This window comes from Odontomachus brunneus, unplaced genomic scaffold (assembly GCF_010583005.1).
Source record: "Odontomachus brunneus isolate Ranch 3 - 2012 unplaced genomic scaffold, Obru_v1 Obru_scaffold_036, whole genome shotgun sequence".
NCBI classification, from domain to species: domain Eukaryota; kingdom Metazoa; phylum Arthropoda; class Insecta; order Hymenoptera; family Formicidae; genus Odontomachus; species Odontomachus brunneus.
In genome coordinates this window covers 1514929-1542603 of record NW_022639486.1, presented here as the reverse complement: position 1 = coordinate 1542603, position 27675 = coordinate 1514929, and the positions used below count along the sequence as shown (strand labels likewise).

General features: G+C 39.6%; 6 protein-coding genes across 8 annotated transcripts in view; 3 read left to right on the top strand and 3 right to left on the bottom strand.

Moving 5' to 3' along the window:
* LOC116843894 (neuronal acetylcholine receptor subunit alpha-7-like) overlaps nucleotides 1-2145 on the bottom strand; it is a 225540-nt gene extending 223395 nt beyond the window's left edge. Inside the window, exon 1 of the mRNA XM_032814786.1 lies at nucleotides 2035-2145. The gene's annotated coding sequence lies outside the window, so the exon portion shown is untranslated. The remainder of the gene's footprint in view (nucleotides 1-2034) is intronic.
* Nucleotides 2146-3392: 1247 nt separating this feature from the next.
* On the top strand, nucleotides 3393-6069 carry LOC116843887 (26S proteasome regulatory subunit 6A-B). The gene is made up of 3 exons (XM_032814771.1): nucleotides 3393-3600; nucleotides 4522-5655; nucleotides 5894-6069. The coding sequence occupies exons 1-3, from the start codon at nucleotides 3559-3561 to the stop codon at nucleotides 6002-6004; spliced, it is 1287 nt and encodes a 428-aa protein (XP_032670662.1). The 5' UTR covers nucleotides 3393-3558; the 3' UTR covers nucleotides 6005-6069.
* A 443-nt stretch (nucleotides 6070-6512) lies between these two features.
* Nucleotides 6513-7958, bottom strand: LOC116843888 (RNA-binding protein 8A). The gene is made up of 5 exons (XM_032814772.1): nucleotides 7738-7958; nucleotides 7545-7620; nucleotides 7248-7394; nucleotides 6867-7128; nucleotides 6513-6743 (listed from the first exon to the last, which is right to left on the bottom strand). The coding sequence occupies exons 2-5, from the start codon at nucleotides 7603-7605 to the stop codon at nucleotides 6713-6715; spliced, it is 501 nt and encodes a 166-aa protein (XP_032670663.1). The 5' UTR covers nucleotides 7606-7620; nucleotides 7738-7958; the 3' UTR covers nucleotides 6513-6712.
* A 595-nt stretch (nucleotides 7959-8553) lies between these two features.
* Nucleotides 8554-13118, bottom strand: LOC116843844 (ATPase family protein 2 homolog). Of its 3 annotated transcripts, none has more exons than XM_032814676.1 (6): nucleotides 13100-13118; nucleotides 11401-11591; nucleotides 11122-11322; nucleotides 9493-10931; nucleotides 9172-9438; nucleotides 8554-8948 (listed from the first exon to the last, which is right to left on the bottom strand). In XM_032814676.1, the coding sequence occupies exons 2-6, from the start codon at nucleotides 11588-11590 to the stop codon at nucleotides 8619-8621; spliced, it is 2427 nt and encodes an 808-aa protein (XP_032670567.1). In that variant the 5' UTR covers nucleotide 11591; nucleotides 13100-13118; the 3' UTR covers nucleotides 8554-8618. The 3 variants fall into 3 exon arrangements, with proteins under 3 accessions (XP_032670567.1, XP_032670565.1, XP_032670564.1); XM_032814674.1 differs by lacking the exon at nucleotides 13100-13118 and adding an exon at nucleotides 11655-11912; XM_032814673.1 differs by lacking the exon at nucleotides 13100-13118 and having other exon boundaries at nucleotides 11401-11912.
* Nucleotides 13119-14670: 1552 nt separating this feature from the next.
* LOC116843847 lies at nucleotides 14671-21449 on the top strand. Its single transcript, XM_032814680.1, has 8 exons — nucleotides 14671-15003; nucleotides 15456-15560; nucleotides 17247-17350; nucleotides 19879-20092; nucleotides 20373-20426; nucleotides 20526-20668; nucleotides 20778-20932; nucleotides 21392-21449. The coding sequence occupies exons 1-8, from the start codon at nucleotides 14925-14927 to the stop codon at nucleotides 21447-21449; spliced, it is 912 nt and encodes a 303-aa protein (XP_032670571.1). The 5' UTR covers nucleotides 14671-14924.
* A 1566-nt stretch (nucleotides 21450-23015) lies between these two features.
* Nucleotides 23016-26963, top strand: LOC116843845 (bone morphogenetic protein 10-like). The gene is made up of 5 exons (XM_032814677.1): nucleotides 23016-23616; nucleotides 24002-24158; nucleotides 24240-24385; nucleotides 24547-24654; nucleotides 25222-26963. The coding sequence occupies exons 1-5, from the start codon at nucleotides 23404-23406 to the stop codon at nucleotides 26302-26304; spliced, it is 1707 nt and encodes a 568-aa protein (XP_032670568.1). The 5' UTR covers nucleotides 23016-23403; the 3' UTR covers nucleotides 26305-26963.
* Nucleotides 26964-27675: the final 712 nt, after the last annotated feature.

Below are 27675 nucleotides of genomic sequence, written 5' to 3'. Positions count from 1 at the left end.
ACGCCAGGTCAACGGCGAAATATGCGCGCGCGATTCCGTATGTCGCGGTGCAATCGCCCGCGTTAATATTATCCCCCTCCCCCCTCCCCTCTTTAGATGTATTAACGTGTCCGACTGCATCCACAAAGAGATCGCACGATATGCGATTCATCGATTCTCTTTCCGTTCTCAAGACGAAACAGCCATGTTGAACCGGGTATTTACCACCGTGTAGACGAGAAGATCCGTTCATCAAATATCACAGAGAAATTTCACCGTATGCTAAATGTAAACGACGCATGTCGAACAGCATTTAGCATCCGATTACATGAGATGATCCTCAAACTGCCAATCACGAAGAAATTCCATACATGCGTATGGAATTTGCGTGTTTGTATTCTATAGTGAAGAGCATACACTGAAATATCGAATTAAGCGGCGTTTATTTGCAAATCATCGAAATGCATAAAATTGTTTATTTGTGAACAAAACCATCCGTGCGATATTCCGTTCGATCGTGCGATTTGTTTTGCAAAATATTGCGCACCTGTTTATAGCAGCTCTGTATTATGGAGCTTTATCCGCAGTTACAATATAATAAAAAATTATTGCACGCGCGAACGCGTACCGAAATTTTAATTGGTCCCCAAAGTAAGATTTGCTGTTCCGAGCGCGGTTGTCTAAATTAACTCATTTATTAACCGACCTCGCCACAGGCCCATATACGCTTACTTATGTGCGGTAGTTATTCTGTAATTAGTCTTCAGTTATTCTGTAATTAGCGTTAATAGAGTTTAATGAAAGCTGCAGTTATCCGTTATGAACTCGTTGCTTCCCGATTAGCCCGAGCACACCAAGATGCATCCCCCGGAGATGCAAGCCGCAATGCACGCAAATGCACGGTTCTCGTATATGCGGAACCACCGACGAGGTAATATTAAAGACCGTCAGTTCTGAGTAAAGTTTCGTGACTGCCAAATGGAACCCAGGGAGGTTCTAGATAATTGCAGAGCACCGACATTACCAACACAGTCCCGACCAACTAATATTATAAACATCTGGTTGGTAATTGGTCTATTCTTTTCAGCTGCATTGCTGAACTGGTGCAATAAGTTAAAGTGAGACAAGTATATGTTTTCTCACTCTAATTTATTGCAGTTCAGCAATGCAGCTGAAATGAACAGACCATATATTACATGTCCCTTTGTGCCATAGATGTCTATACGTATCTATTAAACACGTGGATAACAATAAATCGTAAAATTAAACCCGAGATATAAGCTAGTTGTTCAAATATCGGATATTTTATCGTTGACGTTTAATAGCACCTCGTCGATGTTTGAGGATTAATCTCAAGGTTGAACGTTTATATGTAAATTATAATATTTTACATCTACATATAGACAACGTAAACTATGTGCGAGATATACTCACGTAAGAACGTATAGCTTACTAAAGAATAAATTTTTAATAAAAATTTATATTTTTATTTAAAATTCATATTTTATATATCATATTTATATATATCATATTATTCATATTTTATATATCATATTTATATATATCATATCATTAATATTTATATACATCATATTATTATATAATATATCATATTATAATATATCATATTTATATTTAAAATTTATATTTTTATTTAAAATTCTAATATATAAATTTATGAACGTTTTTTCCTAAACAAGTTAGAGTTCATAGAATTCTTTCATGATATTTTTACCTTCAGGATTAAATCTACTAATCTGTCACATAATGAAATGAAAATTTTAATTTTTATTTATCTTGTAATTTATCTTATTTAAACGTTACATTTATAATTAATACTCAAAATAGATACTGCAACTGTCATAATTTAATTAATCTTTCTTGGATATTTTAATATAATTTACAATATTCTACATAGTTTACGTCATCTACATAAAAAAGGACTGTACATATCGCGTAGACAATACGTAAACAATTTATATAGACGTAATCTTGAAATCTACAGTACAACCTTGATTAATCTCATGTTTCAATGAGAAATTAATATTTACTCACCAATATGATCAGAACTCAATATTGTCATCTGCAAGCTCACGGCGATATGTGCAACTCCGAACTGCCATAACACGACGAGCGCAGTTGCCCTCGAAGATTCCTGAAGTTCGGCAAAATATCTCCTCGGCCACTTAACGACACTTCCTGGCAACATACGCACAAAAGTTAATCTTTGTATTCCCGACGATATTTCGCGCGTCTCCTTCAGGGAGCCAAGAACGTAAAGGGCAGCGATTTGAATTCTGAACTGCCATTAGGTGCGATGAATGCGAGAAACTTCGACTCGACACTCCCGACGGTTCCGCCAGACATTCACTTTCGACGACTACTTAACGACACTTCGCTGTAACAAATGCGCGTAACTCACTTTTGGCACTGCCGGCGATAATGACACGTAGGCGAAGGTCGCCTTCGGCGAGTCGAAATCGCGAAATATATGCGGGAAGGCTGGAATCCACTCACTACGCGTGTAATTCGCTACGCGATTGTTAATGTGTGATAGCGCGACGATTGAATGATAAGTAGACTCGATACAAGACGTTGCGCGTCCCAACCAATCACGACGTTCCATTCGAACAATTCGCGAGGCTCGCCATGAGAGAAAAGTCGAGAAATTTCACTCGTCATTCCCAATATCTAATACCTACTTTCAGCAATATGTAACTATGCCATACCTTCTGTTATATTCAACGATAATTCACATGCGAGACTCCCTTGGCGAGTCGAAGTTGTGCAGCACAACGACGAGAAACCCGAACTGCCGCTACGTGACGAATGTACACAGACTTTGCTCGTAACCCGCTCCAGGGAATATTCACTTCTCGCGGCTACTTAACGACATTCCGCAATAACACGAACACGAAATTTACTTTCGGCAGTCCTGGTAATGATGATTGAGACGTGAGGCTCAACTATGGCGAGTCGAAATCACGAGAATTCACGAGTAACGGCCACTCACACCCACACACTACTCCGCAACCTGCGCCATGATTAACGACGGCCGTGAATGTTGTAGCGATTGCTATAGTAAAGGAACGAACCGACCAATCATAGTGATTCATTTGATTTGTCCGATGCGAATCCGAAATACGCGAAACGCTGAAGACTCTTTTGTTTTTCGAAATATTGATGATATTGCGATAACAGCACAAATCTTTTGGTACTTCAGGAAAATTAAATTCTTCAGACAGTCATTACGCGCGTTCATATTTTCCGTTAAATTTATTAATGCAATTATTTTCATGTTGTTACTCGATCTAATCGCATCAATCAACCTGCAGGCCACAATGCGACATGTACTGTCATCTACAGGAATTTCATCGTATTACGATGAAAAACATGGAAAAGATTGGTCGGTACAATCCTGAGCTACTCGTATTGCGTTGGTGTCACTTGGCGATCAGCAAATTTAGCGAAGTTGTCCGATAGACGTGATTTACTTTCGTGCCTTCAGAGTTTTCGTCAAGGCAAAACAGCCAGCTTCTCGGAAAGAACCTTTCCACTGAAGGTTTTTAAAGCTTCCAAATGGCTACGTTGGAGGATAAATCGATCTGGGAAGACGGAGAAGTAAGAGCGATTTTACGTTTTGTAGGTTATGGTACCGAATGACAAGCACATCTAGATGAACGTACAGTATTATAGTATATCTTGCAATCACAAATCTCTGTTAATTAAATTCTTACCTTTGATTTTCTCCATTTGTTAGATCTATTTTCTTTACTGTCCCTTTCGTCTCTCTTTCATAGAATTTAATTTTCCATCTTTCCTCTCCTAGAAATCAAACGTTTTTTTCACATTAAATACAAAGGAAGTAAAGAAACGTTTATTTACATTGTAATCAAACGTTTATTTATATTGTATTTACACAAAAAATATCTGCCATATAATTTCTTCCTTCCCTCACATATATTCTTATACTGTACTCTGAAATTGCAGAATATTTATAAATTACATATCATTGAATTACGCTGTTGAATTGTTTTTCCAATATAATCAAATAGAAGGATTTTATAAACAATGGGTGATTAACATTTTCTAATCAATAATTAAGTCTCAAGAAATGCAAGGAGAATTTTAATTAAATTCCTTTATGGCATATTTTATTTTATCAGCTATACCTCAAAATTAGAAAAAATAAGATTAAAATGTTATTTTGTCTTTTAATATTTAATTTCATCATTTATATAAATTGCATGTGCTTGCATACACACATATATATTTAATAGTTTTAATTAGATATGAATCTTTAAGAGATTTTGAGGATTTTAAGATTCTGAAGTAGATTGACTTAAGACCAAGTCTGAATATAAAAATTACATGAATAAAGACTGCTATTGAGTTAAGAAAAATAATTTCCTCTATTTGCAATTAAAATATAAAAATTCTTATAGATAATTATTTATCTGTAATTTCAAACTAACAGTAAATTCTTGGATTTTTGTTACTAAGTAGGATTTTGCAATGATGGAATTATTGCATCTTTTACAGGAGACTTTAGGAGAAGATGTTCTACGAATGTCTACCGATGAGATTGTGTCGCGCACGCGGCTTCTGGATAATGAAATCAAGATCATGAAGAGTGAAGTGATGCGGATAACCCATGAGCTACAGGCGCAGAATGATAAGATCAAGGAGAATACTGAGAAAATCAAAGTAAACAAGACTCTACCATATCTGGTTTCCAATGTTATCGAGCTGCTAGATGTCGATCCACAGGATATGGGAGAAGAAGATGGTGCAGTAGTCGATTTAGACGCACAGCGTAAGGGCAAGTGCGCAGTTATAAAGACTTCTACGCGTCAAACTTACTTCCTTCCCGTGATCGGTTTGGTCGATGCCGAGGCGCTGAAGCCAGGTGATCTGGTTGGAGTTAACAAAGATAGTTATCTCGTGTTAGAGACTCTACCGGCCGAGTACGACGCCAGAGTCAAAGCTATGGAAGTAGACGAACGTCCAACAGAACAATACTCCGACATCGGTGGACTGGATAAACAGATTCAAGAACTGATCGAAGCAGTTGTGCTGCCTATGACGCACAAAGAGAAATTTGAGAATTTAGGAATTCAGCCGCCCAAGGGTGTCTTGCTTTACGGCCCGCCAGGAACTGGGAAGACTCTGTTGGCTAGAGCCTGCGCCGCCCAAACGAAGTCCACTTTCCTGAAGCTTGCTGGCCCACAATTGGTACAGATGTTCATCGGTGATGGAGCGAAATTGGTTAGAGACGCATTCTCATTAGCCAAGGAAAAGGCACCGGCTATAATATTCATAGACGAACTCGATGCTATCGGTACGAAACGATTCGATTCAGAAAAGGCTGGCGACAGAGAGGTACAGCGCACCATGTTAGAGCTGTTAAATCAGTTGGACGGCTTCAGCTCAACTGCCGACATCAAAGTTATTGCTGCCACAAACAGAGTAGATATTTTGGATCCGGCTTTGCTGAGATCCGGCCGATTGGATCGCAAGATCGAATTTCCGCATCCCAACGAGGAGGCGAGAGCACGTATCATGCAGATTCATTCGCGCAAGATGAACATGTCGCCAGATGTGAATTTCGAGGAATTGTCAAGATCCACGGACGATTTTAATGGAGCACAATGCAAAGCTGTTTGCGTAGAGGCGGTACGATCACAATCATTAAAGTACCAATTAAAGTTGACCTTAAATGAGACAGTGCCACGAATCACTCTTAACAAGATCAAATTAATTCTAAAATTTCATTTTTACTAATTTTATAATTATTAATTTTTTTTTACTAGTCATATATTCAATCACCGTCCTGTTTATACATAAATAGCTAAATTTAGCCGACTCACATATTATTTATTGTAATAATGACTATAATGTGACATGTTTACAGGGTATGATAGCGTTACGACGCAATGCGACAGCAGTTACTCATGAAGATCTAATGGAAGCTATTAATGAAGTTCAAGCAAAGAAGAAAGCAAACTTAAATTATTATGCCTAATATGCTTCGTCGCGTCATTTATTTAATAAGGTACTTTTGTATAATAAATACACATTATTCACATACTTTCTCTGATTTTTCAACAAATACTATATATCTGTGTGAAACACAGATAGATAGCCTTTCTAAAAAATTACATGTACGAAAAGAAATTGGAGAGTATTATCTTTATTTCGTCGTAAGATGGTTACATTTCATACTTCTATGAATATGTACTAAAATGTTATTTTACACGCTACTGGTTTTTTATAATTTATGTAAAAAGGAACTTATATTGTGTGTATTGAATATTAAATGTTACAGAAAAAGTACAAGATTGAGAAAATATACAGGATGTTTCACGCAAATTATTGTAAAATAAAACATTTCGTATGGATTTTTAAGATACAATAACGAACGAAAGTTAAAAAATAATATTACTGGATGGATAATAAACAGGATATGACATGAAAGAAATCAAGTTATATTTGCAATAGTTAATATTTTTGTAAGTACAATAGACAATAACTATATGATATCCTTTATTTATTGATTATCTGCACGAAATTCTTACATTTCTATCACTACATATAAAGTTAATCTTGTCAGAAATGATTTCTATTAAGAATTTACAGAATGCTTATCAAATATAAAATTTTTTTTTTATAGAAGTGCTTTAGTCACACACAATAATGATAATAATTATAGTTTGGGCATATATTATGGGACTCATCGCCTTCGGTGACTTCTTTTTCTGATCCTATAGTAATGGATATATTAAATATTAATAATGGATATATTTTATATTAATATAAACACAATTTTATATAGCAATAGTAATTTGAGATTACTAAAATAGGTATAATGATACAAAATTACTCACTTCTTTGGTCCTTTTACAAAACACCAATCAACAGAAATAGCCTGTCCCAAGATTTCTGTACCATTCAAAGCTTCTTTTGCAGCTTGAGCTTCCTTAAAAGTTTCATATTCTACCAATGCGTAACCTTTTAAAAATCCTGTTCTTCTGTCCAAATTCAAGTGTAAGTTTTTGATCTGGCCAAACTCAGAGAATTTGTCCTGAATGTCATCTTCTTGTGCTTCTTCATGCACAGAATTTATGAACAAAATCCATCCTTCCACAGCTACAAATATGAAACAAATTATTATAAGTTTACAATATTAAAATAATCAAATAAAAGGGGGAATAATAATATGTATAAGTGAAAACCAATTAACGTAACTACAAATAACATAATCTTACATCTTTGAGGACCAGGTTCATTATCATCTTCTTCAACCAAATTCATAGATTCATAATGCCCAACATCATCTCTTGTTGATACTAACTCGGCACCATGACCTCTACCTTTCCTTCTCTTCGCTTTCTCTTTAAGACGAGCAATACCCTCTAAAAGTATAAGCTCAATTAGACATGTATTAATCATGTTTATTACATAAAATACTAATTGAGTGCGCCCAAAAACTTAAATTTGAGATTGAGGTTATGTAGCATAGTACAATTATCCGGACTTGAAAGAATTGAAGTAACGCGACTTACGATCGCCTTCATCGTCGACTTCGAATTCCTCGGCATTATCAATGTCCAAAACGTCCGCCATAGTTATGGTTTGCACCTATATAAACAATATTAAGTGACAAACACATGTAAATATTTCACGATATTAACGAGTATGGTAAAGTCAATAGAATTGTAGATGGAATTTTTTCTCATGCACATGCAAGGTCCTTACAGGTCTTAACACTTTTTTTCCAAAATCCAATTACGAAGGCTGCACACAACGAACCTAAAGCCAAGAGAGGTTAGGCGACAATTTCCGGAAAAGTAGAGGGGATAATGTTGGTACCAAGGAAAATCTCTACACGATATAATTTAAAGGTCTGTTCTTTGTAACTGCACTGCTAAACTAGTGCAAAAAATTAGGTTGCAAACCCATGCAGCGGAATAACGGAGCGCGGAACGAGAGCGGAACCAATCATGAGCGGAAGCAATCACGAGCGAAAACTGTGGAATGCTCGTGATTGGTTCCACTCGCGTTCCGCGCTCCGCTATTCCGTTTGCATTCCGTTTGTACCCAAAGGTACCTTTAAATAGAAGCGTCGAGCGTCGAGCGTTAAAGCGTTAGCCAATCAACATATCAGGTCCCAAAAGTATACTTGTAATTCTTGCGGAAAATGGCACGTTAATTGGCTACCGCTTTAACGCTCACATTCGATGCTCCCATGTAAAGGCACCTTTAGAGTGAGAAAACATCATTGAAATATATACTATCTGGAACGCGCGCTACTGTATTCATATGGCTCCTGCCCACAGGACGCGGCAACGCGGGAAGAGATAAAAAAAAGAAAGAGAAAACAAAAAGCACATTATAAATTAAGCTTAAAGCTTTTTTGGTAAGAATAACTAATCGCTTGTTTTAACGAAAGCAAAATGTGATTGGTTAGCCAAACATTTCACGTTTTAAATATCGTGCCTGAATAGACTACGCCGCAGGAGAATATATTTTTTCCTTACTCCCATAGTGAAAATATATATTAAAACTCAAAAAAACTTTTGATATTTTTATTGTTGAACAATAAGAATACATTCCATTCGTACTCTTTGATGTGATTATCATAAAACATTATTTCTATAATCTTCATAAAGTTTTATTAGTGAGGAAGATGTCCTAGGAGTAATAAGTGTTAATGCAGTTTCGAAATGTTTTTTTGTGACTGTTTCAGCATTAATATTTTCCTCCAATGCTTTCATAGCAGCTTCATGGCATATCGCATGAATTTCTGCACCGGTATAACCGTTCGTCCGCCAAACCAAGTCTGTAACGTCCACCTCCTTCGCGATCGGCATCTTTTGCAATTTTATAATAAATATTTCCTGCCTAGTCTCCTCGTCCGGCAGTCCAACGTATATTATACGATCTAGTCGTCCAGGTCGGAGAAGCGCCTGATAAAATTAAAATGACAAAATAATTTTTGTACTGCCAAATTAAATCGAATTCAATCAAGATTAGACAACCTAATACGTTATTAAAATAGAATAGAATTTTAACATTTTTTTTCCTTTTTTCTCTAAAGTCTATGAAGTCAAAAGACCAGTTCTTGTAGTTAATTTTGTATTTCACAGAGCTATCCAAATATATTTCAGTCAACAATATATGAGAAATTACCTTGTCAATTTTATCTGGACGATTAGTAGCTGCTACCAGCGTAACGCTTCCCAGAGCAACGATGCCATCAAGTTCGATCAGTAATTGAGCCAGTACTCGTTCCTGCACATTGCTACCGCTACCGCCGGAAGATGAACTTCTCTCGCCTCCTAATGCATCTATTTCGTCGATAAACACGATTGACGGTGCTACTTGCCTCGCCCTTCGGAAAACTTCTCTCACAGCCTTCTCAGACTCACCGACCCATTTCGAAAATAATTCCGGACCCTGGAAGCAATCCCGTGATATATTTAATGCAAACGCACACACATTTCAAATTACCTTGATATTCAAAAAATTCACTCTACTTTCAGTGGCGAGAGCTTTCGCGATCATGGTTTTCGAACATCCTGGTGGTCCATACATCAAAATGCCTTTCGGAGGCGTAATACCCATTTTCCTGAATGCATCAGGAAACTTTAAAGGCCATTCGACGGCTTGTTTCAATTTTAGCTTCAAATCTTTCTGTCCACCGATATCCGACCATTTTACACTTGGTATTTCCACCAGAACTTCCTTCATAGCTGAAGGTTTCGTTGTAATCAAGGCGCAATCAAAATCCTCTATCGCCACTATTGGCTCAATATCGAAAGATGCATGTTCTTCGAAAAGGGCCTTTCTCTCTTGGCGTTTCACCGCACTGAATATCGCTTTGGAACACAAACCGTGTAAATCCGCGCCAACAAAGCCATGTGTATTTAACGAGAGAACCTGCACATCCTGTTCCGAAAGAGTGTTGGGAATCTTCGAAATTAATTTCGTCAATATTTCCAAACGCATGTTTGGAGTTGGTACATAAATTTCAAACTCTACGTCTATTCTACCGGGCCTCCTCAGAGAACTGTCTACGGAATATAGTTTCGAGGTTGTACCCATAACTAATACGTCGCTCTTTGTGCTGTGCAAATCGTCAAACAGTGCCGTTAACTGCGCAAGGATTCTTCTCTCGTGATCTGTAGTGTTGTTACTTTTCATGGGACACAAGCTGTCCAAATCTTCCAACAGTATTATGCTGGGAGCAGTTGATATTGCCTTGTTAAAAATTTCTTTGAGTCTATTTTCCGTCTCGCCAATAGACTTGCTATAAATATCCGAACTATAAACAATGAATGTCTTTGCATTGCATTCTGAGATTATGGCGTTAGCTATTAAAGATTTGCCAACACCAGAGGGACCATGCAGTAACACTCCTTTATTGGCACCAAAATTTTTGACACTTTTGTATTTACCAATACCTATCTGAACTATATCTCTTATATCGGATATAAGGGCATCGTATCCTGCTATATCATTAATTTTGTATGTTTTCTTCGGACTACTTTCTTCAACTTCCTTCTTTGGAAGTATTGTCCATTTGGTTGAATACAGTGCTTTAAAATATGTCATTTCTGAGGATTTAGTTTCCAAATTTATCCTCTCTAAAGCCGTCGACAGATTATTTTCAGCTGTTGGTTTTATCTGTGCTTTTTTTCCATCCTCTGTTTTAATTTGAACAGTTTCATACATTAGCTTCCTTCCATAAAATGGAATCATTACTCTATTACCAAGAGTGAATATTTTGTGCTCATTAAAACATTTTAGAATAATATCAACTTCTATGGCTATACTTTCACATATTGAATGTTTACTTAGTTGTTTAAGTACAATCTCTTTAGCGATATGAATATTATCTTCCAATAAATATATTTTCATTGGTCCATTCAAATTATCTAAGTCAATAGCTAAAATGAACAATTAATAGTACATTATAAATAAGTAAATAAAGTTTACTTCATTTATTCATTCTACTAATTAATGAAATATATATAAAAATATGGAAGAGAGAAAGAGAAATGAAGAGAAATGTAAAAATATTTAAAATAACAAGAATAAATAGAAGTTTATAGAATTGTGTTAAGATGTACAAGATACCTTGCTTTGTTAAAGAAGCACTTGTTAAACATGTATCATTGGTAGGAAAAGCAGTCTTAACAACTTTAGCATTGTTAGTCTCAACTACGACTGCATCACCAATTGCAATATTGCATACTTGCATAGCAGATGATGATATAAATACCATACCAATAGATGTCTTCTCAGAAATATGATTTGGTAATTCTGTGACATATATCACTGATTAAAATAATATATAAAGAATTACATAGATAATAAACAAGAATAAACAAGAATTACATAAATTAGATTTCATACCTTGGGGTTGATAAAGTTCTACAGTGCTGTACAAAATTCCATTGAGAATAAAAGAATATTCTCTTTCTACGTTTTCCAAGCAAGGTGGACAATCATTTTCATGTAATGATAAACTTTTTTGTGTTAAGACGCTTTGACACTTGTCGCATTGTAACCATGGTGATAAACTTTTTCTTGATTTAGCAGACATTCTACAAAAAATATATATTCCTTTTTCATTCAATAATTGTTTCTGACAGTCTGAAGATTTTTACCTATTTTATAAGAGGATTTTATTTATTTAATAATTATTTATTATATTTTTCCTCTTAATCATTACTATAAAATCTAGAAAGATGGATGGTATTTCACACCATCTGAAGAAAATTTAATTTATCTAATAAGAGGAAAGAGCGCGTGTTAGGTTAGTGTCGGTAAATAAAATCTCTCGTCGTCCACGTGCGACATCGAATGCGTCAATTCTCTCTTTCTCTCTCTCTCAGTATTGGTTCCACATATCCTGCGATTTCCCCCCACCTAACACTCGAATGCATCAGTTGGATTAACCTAAATAAAAAAGATCGATAGTAGTTGCGATTGGCGCGAATCGAGATATATCTCGATTTTGATAATCGATTTTTAGGATCGATTGCAATACTCGTTGCATTCAAAGATGGCTTCACTAACCTGTAGTCCGTAACTTATTTAGAATTTTATTTATTTATCTCGTGCAGAAAGGGAAACTAAAAGGGAAATCTTACCGTATGAATTAATTGTAAATAAAATTACGACTATATGTTCATTCATCTTTTCACAAGTGCCGTTAAATTAACGTATCTCGGAAAGAAACTTGAGCAGACGTATTACATATGTAATCATATTTCAAAATAATGTCAGTGAAATCGTTTTAGGTCAATTTCTCCGCATAAAATGTGTTTCAGGATCAAGTCAGAATATTAAGCATCTAATTGCGCATGTATTGATCGTCTATTAATAGAAATAATTATATTTAATATTGAAATAACTTCAATTATTTCAAATAGTTTTTAAAATGAATTTAGAAGTGGTTTCTCTTGAAGTTAAAAAGCAGTATTTTCTTTTAATAAAGCTTTTATTCGATATAGAAACACATATTGGTGAGATGTATTATACAGATATATTTTTGGCCAAAGATAATCGCAAAAATAAAGGTAGAAACACCCCACACACTATAAATCCAGATCCTTGGATTATGTTTAGAGTATCCGTCATTCAGTATCTGACTCATGCACATACTTTTCATTCTTCCAGCTTGCTTTTATGATCATCAAAGAATAATATATTCACTCTTATACTAATATTTCTATTTCTGTCGATAAAATTCTCTAATTCGAACATATCTCGCCATAATGCGAAATACTAAATTCACTTACTGTGAACGATCTGAGAGATTATATAATCGGTTGCTTTTTTTACTATTCTTTATATTAGCTCATCGTGATACTTGACTAAGCGTGTGTGAGAGAGTCTACTTTTCTCCGCTTTGTTCTTCTTTGGAAGAACTGTTCGGAAATTCAAGTCACTCACTTATTTAAAGAAAAGCTATTCAATCATCGATACCACTCTTAGCGATAAATCCGATACATGTAATTCTTTGAGTCATACTTAGTCAACGATTGTTATATTTTTATCTTTTATTATATTTTTATTTTAAATTTTTCTTTCTTATTAATATACTTACTTATAGACTTATTAAAATCTTTTGTTTTGGAGGGTTTTTAATTCAGAATTACGATAAACGCGTTTCCCCTCTTTCCTTCCTTCTCTTTCTCTCTCTTTTGCGTAACTGTCATCCAGTAGAGTTGTCCGTTCCGCACTCCCTTTAAGCACACCATTGAACGTTCTGTCAAATAACGTTCCCGCAGGTTGCAGCTCGGGGCACTGAGCGAAATTGAGATTCGCACGCGGTAATTTATAAGTAATGATAATGACCTCTCGGACTCAACGATCTTGGCAGTAGCAATGGAGTGTGTTAACGAGCGCGGAGGGCAGGCAGGAACGAGAGACATCCCGGTGTAATCAGAGGCGATGATGCAGCCGGACGAACACCCCGCCGCGCTCTTCATGGTGGCGTGGCAAAAAAACACGGGAGGTACGCAAGAGGATGAATAGTCAGCTCTTTTTTGTCTTCTTTCCCGTGGTCCTCGGATTCCACGATGCGCACGAATACGTAGGTGCAAAAGGTATTATTGGACGAGCGTGTTTAACATGAAATAGGATTTTTCGCGTCAAATCGACAATGACGAAAAATGATATATACGCGCGGGGTGATATATAATGATATAATCTTGCACATTCCTGTCAATACCAATACTGAAACTTTTTTCTACGCTATCGCGTAATCGGGAATTAATTGTGAAATATTGCAGACACTTAAATACAGAGCACACGTTGGATGACCGATCGACAGCGCAAGCCAGAGTTCAAATGCAAGTGGTGTCGCAGCTGGAAATCCAGTTGCAGAAGGAACGAGACCGGCTAAGCGCTATTACTTTATCCTAAGATACTCCGTGATTGCACAATAACAAAATAATAAATGAAATTTTCCGCGAACCCCGGTAAATTCTGATTTCTTCTCGTCGTTTTCTCACTCACCCGGTTTATACTTTTAGTACGATTCCCATTTCCTCCGCTCGTCCGAAGCAAAAACCAAGAGTCTTCAGGGCAATCCGTCGAGGGCGGAATTTGATTCGAGCGCGAGATCGAAGTCGCTACGACGTTTAACTACCTGGTAAACACGCCGGCTCGTTTAGGAGACAAAACATTTCTGAGAAACGGAGGGTCCTACTGTCGCATTGACAAATATTGACAAGTTCGCTCGTCCACGTGGACATATATCGTGTCTACTCCTACTGTTCGTCCGGGATGTAACCTAAAAAGTCTCGCGGCCAATCGAAACGGGTGGCGCGGACTCGTCGAACATAAAGTCGAGCGATGCGACCGACCGGCTTGGCGCGCTGGCGAGTGATGGACGACCCGTCCGTCATGAGGCGGGCCGGACTCCGACGTTCCCGTACCAAACGAGATTAATAGAGATCCGCCTGTCAGCCGGACGTCTCTCCGGCGAGATCGAGCGGCTACGGCAGACGGCCAGTCTTCTCGCAGATCGCAAGCCGCGTGGGCAGAGCACCGGAACCGATCGCCGATCGATCTCCTTGCGATCTCGCCCTTGCACTGGCTGCATCGTGTCTACGAGTCCACCGCACGCGCGACTAAGAAGAGAATATCGAGCGCGATTAATTGTCCGTTCTAGTCATAGCCGCGATGATACCGTGAGAAACAGAGAAAAAGGGAGATCGGTGCTGGTCGTCGCAAGGAGATACTCGACGCGGACCAGCGAACCATCGTTCGGTCATTTGATATCGTATGCCATTCGCGTTGTAGAAGATCGTCCTCCGGTAGCGACTCGCGACGCGATCTCTTGGCGTTTTCAACGCGTATTACGTTAATTGCGAAAGAAAGTTAATTGCAATATCCGTTCACCGTTCGCTCGATATCAGTATCAGATGCGTGTACAAAGCACAAGGGGATGGCGGGCCGTCCTCGTCGGCTTCGCCGTAGTTTGCGTGGCTAATTTGCGACTAGGTAATTCTGCAGCGATTTTCTTTTTTTCTTGATTTAGTTTCCCTTATTAGTTTCCCGCTTCCCATCCAGTCATCTAAATGATGTAGATAGTGATAAATGTTAGATTCTGCATGTGTGTGATATAGTAAATTCTGATAAACTTTAAAAAGGAACATACACACGACGAGATATCTGCGCTTGTGTGTATTCAGAACTATTTTCTTTTTGAATATACAGCAAAAGTTCTGATTTTGATTAATAAATGAGTTGATCTCGGAATAAAGAAGATATTTGTCGTATTGTAAATTTGCGCAATATTCACTTTCCTTTTCTATTCATAAATAAAAAATAGTGTTACCTAAATTATTCTGATTTTAATCCTCATTTCGCCGTTATCCACAAGATAAAACAACCTGTTTCGCATTTTGAATCTTGATGCGTTTACCTATGATCTCTTCTCTTTTGTTGCTCAGTTTTCTGCGAAAAGGAATCAGGGAACGAGGGAAAGGTGCACTCAGAAGAGCCGCGACAACACACGTGCTGCGCTCGGCACGAGAAAATGATCGACGTCGGATACGGTGAGTGTGTGAAACGTTGATTATTTCTTGATACTTTTAATTCCACAATACTAAAATCATATGTTGTATATATAATTAAATATTAAATTATACAAATATTTAAAAATTATATATACATATATATATATATATAAACATGTATATCGACAATTTTCAATTTTCCAATGATCTATTAAAAATATTTGTCGTATTAAGATTGAATTACTGTTTAATTTTAAAACTTAAAAATATTTCAAATTCGATTTCGTGCAAATTTCGTGCCGAGAGAAAAAATTCCTCAACATAAAGATTTCCATAGTAAAAAATATAAACGAAACAATACCGTGTTTCTTGATTCGCGAAAGAAATTTTCGAGGAGGTATGCGTTTGTTAATCGTTAGAACATTATTTCTGCTGTTATCGCGTACGCGATATCGCGAATTGATACTCTGTGCTTAATCAATGGACATTAATGTGACCTGGCGGAGGGGACGGAACATCCGGTTACGGTGTATCTGCGTGTCAGACAGGTTCGTCAGATTTGCGACCCAGCAACGTACGCGTGCAACGTATCACGTACGCGCGAAGCGGTTCTTCCTCTCTCTCCCCCTCTTTCTCTCTCTCTCTCTTTCTCTCACCAAAAGAATCCTCTAATAACGTTTCTGATTCGGGCAGGGATTTTACATCGCGCGTCTGCCGCGTTGATTTATCTCGTCCACTTATTGTTTCCAATTGAACAGCGTGACCTTTAACCGTCTACAAAGAAGATCCTATACAGTCCCATTATACGGTTGAATGTTTTAGTCGTAATTAATATTTCGATTAAAGCACCACATAGAATGATCCAAATCGTCACGTAAAGTCCTTTCTAGTCCCTTTTAAATCATATACGTCGTAAAGTATATATTTATGATAAACGTGTATATCTTTATAATTCTCATAATAATCATATATAATAAACTTTTGTTATAACGATATTTATAATAAATATATATTTCCAATGTCTTATATAAAATGTTTTCATATACGTGTATTTTCTATTAAATATTTATATCAAAATCATATAGATGAATTATTTTTTAATGAACTATAGTCTTTATTTTATTTACGTTTTACTGATTTACATACAGTTTTAATGTAAAGCACGTGATCACAATGATTTCTTCCTATCTTCCGTCGAACAGCGAGTTACGACACGCGTCGGTCCTACCGTTTGCGGCGCGTCTGTCGCGCGAAAGTATTTGCTATGCGAGTTGGCGGGAAAAAAAGGAAAGGTGGCAAAGCCCGCGTATGCGTGAGGACACGAGGAAACGTGAATCACATCGATGTACTCCCGCATTCCAAGTCCCACGCGTTCGCGCCAAAAATAGCAGAGTTGTACACTCGGATTCGCCCACCCTCCGGCACCACCCCTTCTTAGGACTCGCTGGCGCCTTCTCTAATTCTATATAACTCATAAATCTAGCGGCGCGTCGCTTTTCGGCAAAATTATGTCTCCCCATCTTCCGGGACTTATCCCTTTTTTCATTTCGACGAAGTCCCGACTGTCCCAAATGAGTTTTCTCGCTTTTGAGGGGTATTTCATATCTAAACTGTTGGCTGTACGTCTTTTCAGACGTATCATTCTTTCATAATCGTAATTTTATATTCTATATTCCGTATATCATCTACAATAGTGAAACGTACGTGAGATGAACAATTTTCCAGGAATATCCGGAGAAGTTATTCAAATCGACGCCGGGCATTGTCGAAAATTATGCCCGCGACATGTGTCCGACGATCCCGGAGACGCAAGCCGGCCAGCGGTGCAGGTAAGTCCTCATAATAAGTTTCTTCCTTGTTTCAATCGTAAGCGATTAACACAGACTCCTCAGAAAAAACATCTAGTCAAAGGACACAAATTAAAAATAAGTTAATCTGTGTTGTTGGATTATTTATATTGTCGTATAATCGCAAAGAATGTAAAATGAAATGAATCTAACCGATGAGATATTCTTCTCGGTCTCTCATCGAGTTCTTCGGTTACAATTTCAAACTTCCAGTGAGAATCAAATCTAAAAAGACGTAAATATTCAAAGCAAACCTCCATAAATGTAGTTCAATTTCATATCCATAAAGATATGTCCATGTAATGAGATGACTCCCAACACCAGCCAGTAACAACAACAGCAGCAGCAATCAACAACGATCAAACGTTGAATTTTGAACGCGAGTATTCTCCAGATTGTCCGGATTGTTCGGCAAGAATGCAGTACAGAACCTACGTGACTACGCGTAATGCAGGGTGCATCTGATGTAAAAACATCACGGGTTGATCTTCACCCTTGTGAACCAACGGTACCATAAAAAGCACTACTTTTGTTGTTGCTACCGTTACTGCTGCATTGAGCTTTATCGAACCTAAATGAGGGTAATTTGTCGAACACGTATAAATTAAAAAATTATAATTAATATTCAAAAACGTGAGATATAAGAGACATTAATAAAACTCAAAATAGTTTTGAGAAGTCTTCGATTTACTATTATTCTAACAAACTATCATAAAAGTATCATCGAAATATTCCATATGTTTAAAATTTAAAAGAGACGAGTGTTCTTTCGCCCCCCGAAATATTGAAATACTTGAATATACAAAATGACAAAACTTTATTAAATTTTAAGCTGCTTCAATAAATGATGTAAAAAAGTCGTCTATAATGAATGGCGGGTTCGCTTATACCATACGAAACGTCTTTATTAAAGCACGATCAAATTTCGCAGAATTAAAGACAATTTTGCGACAGTGGGACATTCGAGAGACCGCGAACAGGACGTGCGGGGTCGCTCGGAGGGAAGGTTAAAGGAAACTCTATTTTTTTATGCCCCATGCCTGATTGCTCGCTCAAATATTTCGACGAGACAACGCGACATCGCCACGACTCGGAGGACGCGGGTGAGCGTGTGTAACCGAGGGCTACGCGAAGGGCGAAAAAGGTTGGAACGTCGTGCAGATTTATGAGGCGCAGGATCAACCAATAGCAAGTTGGAATGCGGCCACGCCAGGCATCGCGCGATCGTACGATCTTCGCGACTTTTACGGCGAATAATACACGGCACCTACCGAATATCTCCTATCTTCGCTGGTAATTTGTAACTTCTGTGGGTGTACTTCTGTGGGTGTACGCAGCTTTTGCGTCAAGCGCGGAATGCAAAACTCCTCGTCGGCCGTCCCGACGACGATCACGCTCGACCGAAGTTCGAGGCTAAGGAAGTAATACTACGACGTGTGTAATGACCGTATAATAATTCGCAATTCATGAATGTACAGCCGTTAAAGCAAGGAATGTAAATTTTGTTAGCTACTCGGTGATGATTGCGATTTGAATTCGCAAGCCGTAAATTGTTCCTTGAATTCCCATAGCTTGGCGAACAAACTCCCTCACTATCGTAATAACAACTCGTTTCGATTATTTCAGTTATTACTAACAATCTGCAGGAGCCGGATCGGGTAATTGAACGCGAATAAAGGCAGATAACATCAGCGCGGTACATCGAGCGTATCTTGCATATCCTACGATCCGTTTTTTCCGGTGCAAAAACTACATTCGACCAACGGCATTTTGTTGCGACTGTTTCAAGTGTCGCAAAGCTCCACTGTGTGTGCGTGCGATATAAATAGTCCAACATTATGAACGGCTTCGCCGTCGAACTTCGTTTTTAGCAAAAAGCCGACCGATGCGAGTCTCCCCGCGCCGAAGAGAAGCGGATCTCGTAGGGAAGATTCTCCGAAGACAAACACCCGTCCTTCCCGTATATCTTCCCGGATCTTTGGCCGGGAGAGTGCTATTTTCGTCACGTGACGCAATCCGATCGGTGGTATACGAGTTTTACAGCAGCCACGCTACACCCGGGACAGGGCGAGTCGGACCCCCCGACGGCGCGAAGGAGGCGTTGCACGCGAAATACGCACGAGAGAGAGCGAGCCGAGTACGCGATATGTTTTGCGTCCTTCGAAGGTCGAATCGTTGAGGTCACCGCACCACGGCGCCGGAGTGTCCAGCCACTAAATCCGGAATTATGCGCCTTGGGAATTATGCGCGGACGGATAGGCAGCGCCGGGAAGAATTTATTGAAACGGTGAACCCGCGCGTTTCTCGAGAACAACGTGGAAACGCAGTTGTGAGACGCAAGAGAGAATTCATGAGAATAATCTTTCCTTTAAATTAATCCTTTTAAATGACAGGCACACGAAAATCGGCGTAATCATTTTTAAGCGCTTGAGAACTTGATTTTCCATAATGTGGTATTCATCTTTCCGCAGTGATTATTCACAGGTGTTTCCTCCATCTGGCTTTTCCAGAAATGTTCATCGGATTTCCATTGTCGAGCGAGGGCCGCGAAATTGGAGAGAGTGTCGACGTTGCAGGGTGTCCGCGTCATAGAAACTATCGACGGGTGCGAATGCTCGCCAGAGGCGTCTTGCAAAAGGGAATCCTACATTCATCATATGCATTTTGGCACGCCGCATCAGGCCGTCATGGATGTCGGGATTTGCACTGGACATTGCGGCAAAGGTACGAGATTTGTGCACTGAAAAGAACAGTATGGTTGGCTCACACATAAATCTAATTAGTCAGATTTATGTGTGAGTCAGTCATACTATTTTTTCCGTGTATCATCAGAGTCCTAACTGAAAGATAGCAAACGCAAGTAATATACCCCGATTATCAGCAGGTAATAGTCTATGATTCGACAAATCAACAATTAAAAAATCTCTAATATTTCCATTTCTGTTGGACGCGCGTTGGGAGTAATTTGCCAGTATAAATTAACATTGCATTTGCACTTTTCAAGATCTGGGTTGCAAGCCAGTTCGGAATAGTACAATTAGCATCAAAGGACCAAACGGTAAGCATCCGCATAACGTCAAATTGAAACTTGAAATCGCGCACACACTTGAGACTACTTGACAGTCACTCAAATTGAGATTCGCAATATAATTTCAAGGTGACGAAGTCTATCAAATAATTGAGAAATGCGGTTGCGCCGGTAACTGTCACAGAATGGATCATATGGAGACCGTGTTGGATTACAGTGAAGTGACGATTAAAGAGGGCACAAACACGACCGACGTCAGACCCGTGATCCGAGTAAGAAATATTTCATTTAAATACATCTGTCGTTCTCCGCATTCCGGCAATCGTTGCTATCAATTTTTCGCGCGACGATTTCAACCCTGACTTCTGTTGTTCCCGACAGCAAATAAACGTCGGCCAATGCGTCGGTACGTGCCCGGGAAATGAAACGGAAACGTGTCTTTTGCGCGACAAAAAGGAGCCATCCAGATGTCTGGCCGGTTTATATTCGAAGCAGCACTCTTGCACACCAGCCAGATTTAAGGTGCACGAGTACAGGTATTTCATCGATTTTTATCCTGATTTATATAATACTGTTCCATTCACATTTCGCGTACATCCAAACTTAAATAAACTTCTTTTTGCTTCAATCGTGTTGTGTAAAGATTTATTTAAATATGGAAAATTGATGAAAAATTTAAAAATAGCAAAATGAAGGGTGTTAGAAATAGTTATTGGAAAAAAATAAAAGTGAGTCAAGCAAACTGGACCGGAACAGCAGGATTAACCAAAATATCGGCCTATGAGATTCCACGACAATTTATAATTAGAACTCCACACGCGATGAATGTGCCTTCATTTATCTTCGTAGTCTATAAATCGCTCGATATATTTTCGAAGAACGACGAGAATGCACCAAAAGAAACAGAGATGAGACCTCGGAGGTCGTACATTTTCGATCAAGTACTTTTTAAAATGTCCAGAGGATTATAGGTACAATAAAATTCATGTTTTTAGAACCCGACGAGGTGCGAAGAGAGAAATAATCCAGATCACTCAGTGTGCCTGTGTCTAGACTGAAATTACGGTTTCCATGTGAGTCACGTCGATTCCTCGGATCGAAGACGAAAAACAGAGAAATATGACAGTGTGTTTAGATATACTTTGTGCGCATACTCATGTTCCTAAGTACGTCATGTACTAATTCATGTGGCTAATAAATCAATGATGTGTCTCCCACGGAGTGTAAGAAAAGCGAGACCCTATATAACAAAGACTCGTCCACGCATCGTGCATGTTCTCAATCCTGGTGTGCTTAACGCGATGATGAGGCCACTTTGCGGAAGAAACGAGACCAACGAACCGCATTTTGTAATTTATTATGTAGTTTTCTGTATTGTACCCTTAATTAACGTGACGAACTGATTCTTCTCTCTAGTGCCTGATTATTCCAATTTAGCAGGACAACAAGGAAAATTGTTGACCAAACGAACTACGTTGGAGTATCGATTATGCGCTAAAATTAGTAGAAATCTTCCGTAACAAGCGCAGTGAACATTCTATAGCGCGTTTAACAACTGAAGAATTCCTTATTGCATCCTGCAAGGCTCCATCCGTGATTGTTTATCGTCAACGTGACGCAAAAAGGATCGAGAGTGCGAGTCAGAAGCTAAACGGAACCTCACCAAAAATAAACCAGCGATACTCGCGCTTTTTTCGTTAGAAAACAATAGGCATCGTCAACATCGTACGTCAATCCGTCTAAATATCGCTGCGTGACAAGCTACATAACTCGGCACTTACGAATACGCAAGATTTAGGAAGCGCTGTTTTTAATAGCCACACACTGTCATCGTCGAAACGCGACTGTATCTCAATTTTTCTCAGTCGTTTTCAAGTCCCACTTCTTTCATCGATCTCAAATAATCCAATTGGTTATTGCAGGAAGCTTGTAAATCATTTCTCTTGCAAATAAGCCAAAGAAATTATGTTTTTTTCGTATACAGGAGAGCACTTAGTATTAAATTTGAGAATATCCAAACTATATTTTATTCGTACGCGCGATAATTTTGACTAAGCAAAGATCTATATAATAGCACAAAGCTCTAAACACAAAAGCTTTTTCTCAATTTACAAGAATTTAAAATTTAATTTTAATTTAATTTTTATTTAAAGCAAAAATTTCCCATTTTAGACAACGAAAAATCGTTGTAATTTTGCTTAATTTCGACAATTTCGTAGTACTCGAACAGATTTACGCATTTACGCTTGTAAAGTCCGGTTAATCGTGGTAATAAATTGAACTGAATGTCATAGGCAGTAAGTCGCTCGTAAAATGTGCAATCAAATTTCTACAGTGTACCGTTTTACGAGCGTACTGTATAACTTATGTTCGAATAAATAAATTCAACGAGAACGCGTACGCACGCTTCGTGCACAAGTGATCTGCCACTGGGTTAAAGGGCCAAAGAATGTTGACGATGGCGAAAATGTTACTACTAAAACGCGTAGTCGCGTCGGGTTTGTGTCCAACGATAGAGGGAGAGAGAGAGAGAGAGAGAGAGAGGAGCGAATATTGCGGAGAGGCAATGCGGGGGAGGCAACTCCCGGCATAGCATAAAGGTGACTCCTCGCGGCCAAGACCTCCCATATGCCACTTAGCATCTCGTTCGGCAAAGTCTCCGTGCGGCTGTCGCTCTTTCATTATTTTTCTCCCTCTCTTATCTCTCCTTCCGCGCTGATAAGGTGTGGGACGAGCTCGGGAAAAGGCGCTCTCATCCCTGGATCGTGATGAAGGCATAGTCGATGCGCGACGGCCACGGCGACGACGGCGACGACGACGACGGTACCGATATACTTTCCGCGCGAATTTCCCGTGATCAAGACGTGAAAGGAGACACGAGACAGTCGGGTATACCTGTTGTCGTGAGTTGAGGGGGTTCGTTCGGCGCGAGAACGACATCGACGGTTCCATCTCAGCGAATTTACCGAGGTAGATCTTTCCTCGCGACGCACGTAGATCCTTGCCGATGGTAATGACGAGAAGCGTCGTTTCCTGTTTGCTAGTGCTACTGTTCTCATTGACGTCTTTGAGTGACGTTAACTCGTATCCGTCGGATTTTCTCGAGGACAGGGATGACTTCGAACAACAGCTCGGAAACTTGTGGCCGTTCTTCGGTCAGCTGACGGAGGAAAACGACTACGCACCCCGACGAGACGAAGCCCTGCAGAAAATACAAGAGGTCTGTGTGATAATGACTATCTCAAGTTACGGATTAAGGCATCGTGTCGTGATTGAACGTGCTTCTGATACGCACAACGCTGACATCGCGTATTGTTAATGACGATTCGAATCTCGTAGACGAAGGCGTATCACCGTGACTTGTATGTACTTATTATTTTTACGGTAAACGCGGTATTACGACGTTCATTGTGTTTCAAGTACGATACACCGTGAAGATCGTTTTCGATCGTTTCTTCCGCGCAAAAATCTCACGCAACCACGATTTGCGTTATATGATAAACTGCTCAAGTTCGATTCGCTCTAGCATTCTCCGTAACAACAAGAGAATACTCGATCGAACTTCGCGTTTGTGAAAACGCGTAGTGAAAACGATAACGTTGCAGATTCTTGGCATTCGGAGTCAAAGCGAGAATCTGGCTCATCGTAAAGTGCCGCCGCAATTCATGATGGAGCTTTACAATACCATCGCAGACCCCAGCGGGGTCACGCGAGGCCGAAATCCGTACAATGCCAAGGTCGTTCGCAGCTTCATTGAGCGGGGTAACTTGATTTCAATCAGCTTAAAAAGCGTGCTTACGATCGAAGTTTCACCTAACGGCATTGTTTCTCATTCGCGTTTAGATAGCTCCCTATCGCACTTCTTCTTCTTCAACATCTCTGGTCTGGAGGTGAACGAGTCAGTGTTGGAGGCCGAGCTGCATCTGTATCGGAAGAAAATACCTCTGAAGAACGTACGTCCGTTGACATTTATGCCGCCTTATTATCCGGTAAGTGGCACGATCAGCGTCAATTCATCTTTCGTAACGACTGGCACGATCAGCGTCAATTCATCTCTCGTAACGACTGGCACAGTCAGCGTCAATTCATCTCTCGTAATGTACGCTCGGATAATTCAAGTGTTTGAAATATTCGCTTGATTTCTGCGTAGATAAGGTTCTGCGTATATCAAGTCTTGGACGACCAAAGCCTCGACATGCCGGATCTTCATAGATTGATCCAAATTTATTATATCGATGCAAACGCTTCTGGTTGGCAGGTGAGCTTACAATAAGACCGACGTATTGTTGCCAACATTTTACATAATAATTAAAAATTTAAATAACAAAATATGGAAATAACGAAATAAGAATCCCGATTTTTCCTTAATCACATATCCAGGAAAAATTGTCCAATCTCTATACTCAAATCTTTTGCTGATCTAGGTAGAATTCTAAATGCCATAGTCAAAATTTATCGGTTTTTTATATCTGTTAGAAAATTGTCTGTAGTACGTAGATTTACAACTGTATTCTAACAATAACTGAAAGAAAATTTAAATCCTGTTATCAATTATTAATCTGGTCTTGACCTAGATGGACGCCACACAGAGACTTTTTTATTAAATTTTACAAGTAGTTCAGACATAAATTCTGTTTCTATTATCTGTATTGATTAAATACAAACCATATATAATATTGCAATGTTTGCTAGTCATTTATCTCTCTTAACTAATTTCTAATATATAGATAATTTTCGCTATGAGTATAAAACTATTTTTTTGAATGTATATAATCAATTTCTAATCAGTGCCCAATTAATGATACAAACGGATCGTTTTGTACAGGTGTTCAACGTGAAGCAAGCCGTTCTTAGGTGGATGAACGGAGAACCGAATTTAGGTCTGCTAGTAACTGCGTCGACCTTATTCAAAGACGGCGGCGAAGAGGTGGCGGTGGAGTTTTCACGTCGAAACGACTACCATCACAACAAGCAGCCGATATTGGTGCTCTTTGACGACAATAAGAGTGATCGCAGCCAATCCGGAGTAACAAACGTCGAACGTCGCTATTACGTTTACGGCAACCAAGAGGACATCGAAGATGTCCAACAGGCGGAAGATATCGCTTATGAGAAGGATGCAAAAAATCAGAAACTCGATTTGGAAAACAACTACGACAGCGTAAAGCGTTACAGAAGACACAAACGACAACGGGGTCAGTTAGAGGAGGCACGACTGGAGAATAGACGCGAACCGGAGTTATTCAAGAGGCAGAAGAGAAGACGTGACGAAGAGGACAAATCGGACGGCAGTCCTTCTCGTTACGACGGTCTTCCACGGGAACCCGGAACATTGACGTTGGAAGTGACGAGCGGACGTCGTCGTCGCGATACCGTGTCGTTGAAGAAACGCTCGCCCAAGATCGTGTCGTCGAGAAAAACGAGGATCCTCACGTCGATGGACATCTATGAGAGAGCCACGTTCCGTGAGAGGCTTGGCCAAACGATGCGCGACAGGTCGATGAGGCGATCGGTCGCGCGAGAACGTCGATTGACACGATCAACGACGAGCGATCAAGGCGCAACGACTCCTGAACAGAACAGCACGAGCGGTGAGTGCACCAGACACGAGCTCTACGTAGATTTCCGCGACATCGGCCTATCCTCCTCCATCATCGCGCCGGCTGGCTATTCCGCTTATCAATGCAAGGGCGTCTGCGAGCCACCACTTCGGCAAGACCAACGGCCGACGAATCATGCGACGATACAGGCGATCGTGCACGAGATGGGTCTAGTGAAGGGCGTCGAGAGACCCTGTTGTGTGCCGACTAAGCTGCTGAGCACCAGCATCCTCTTCTATGACGACAACGAAAACGTCGTGCTGAAGATGTACGAGGACATGATCGCGGATCGCTGCGGATGCCGTTGACGATTTTCTTTGGGATCTGCCTCGGGACAGTTGCTGCTTTCCAACGATTTTCCACGAGGCAGAAGATGGTTAAGGATTGATGTATTATCGCGCGTGTCGGAAAATCTACTGGGAACAGTCGCGGTAATCGCGCTCAATTAACCCCTTTCACGGCTAGTGTTTCGTTTCTGGAATCAAAACTTCAATCGCGAGTTAATTTTAGCGGTACCCAATCGTTTTCTCAGCATCCAATTTTCCCAGAAGCTAAATTGTTGACATGATTTTTATGTAAAAGCTATCATAAGATTCCTCTAGAATTCTTTGTATTATAATTGCGCTCGTTAGTGGGTTAATGGAAGAACGTTCTCTCAGTATTTTGTCATTCCCGGAGACCTAACCGACGATGATCCTTAATCAATACCGTGCGCAGCTACTTTGTACATAAGAACATTCCCAAGTGCGCGTAGTATCACACGTATTAACGAATATGTGTCTCTTAGTACCGTTAAGTCATAGCGCCGTTAAATTATTGCTATAATCGTAAACGAGGGATTAGTTGAATTTCCATCTGTGTATATATGATACGTGCGGCCAACGCGTTCTGCGTTGTCGCCGCGCCACAACTTATTTATAACCGACGACGAAACACAAAAGAAATAAATGATATTTAAGTGATAGGACGCGATCGTGATCGGTGTTATTGGTCCATTACTCCCCCGTAGCAGTATAAGAAGAGGTCTCGGCGAGAAAAAGAAGGAACGCCTAACGACGTGTTTTCGAGGGATCCCGATTTAATCCCCGAATGCACGGTGATGCATTGTTGCGCTCTTTTTATTGTCCCGCCGCTGCGCATGATACTTTTTTCTCAACGACGACGATGACGAGAAGAACGGCGACGTAAATAAAAGCGGCATCTCGAGCGACCGCAATCACGCGCGATATCTCGGCTTGTTTTCGTGCGCCCGGCAAAAATCAGGGCGCAAAATTTACAGACGCGCCTTTAGGAGCAGCAGGTGACAGTAACAGCATGCGACGACGAGCTTGGCGCCGCCGGATTGCAGAAATGCAGTCGCGGAATGCGAGCGCTATCGGTCTTTCCTTGCTCGCGTATCATTACGAGCAACGAGAACACGCCGAAATCTCGAGGCTAAAGCTGGCGCCGGGCACCGACGGCTCGATCGTTTGCCAAATATTCGAGCGAACAAATATTCCAAATATCCACACTATAAGTTATCGCTTAGTCAAGAAATGCAAATTATCGTCATTATTATTCACTATGCGTCTTACCAGGGTAACTGGCAAATGGTGGGTACGTCTCGAGAAGAGAAATATATTAGGACCTTAACTTAGTTTCCGCCCGCAAATGTTAGATGGCAATGCAAACAGTTCTAG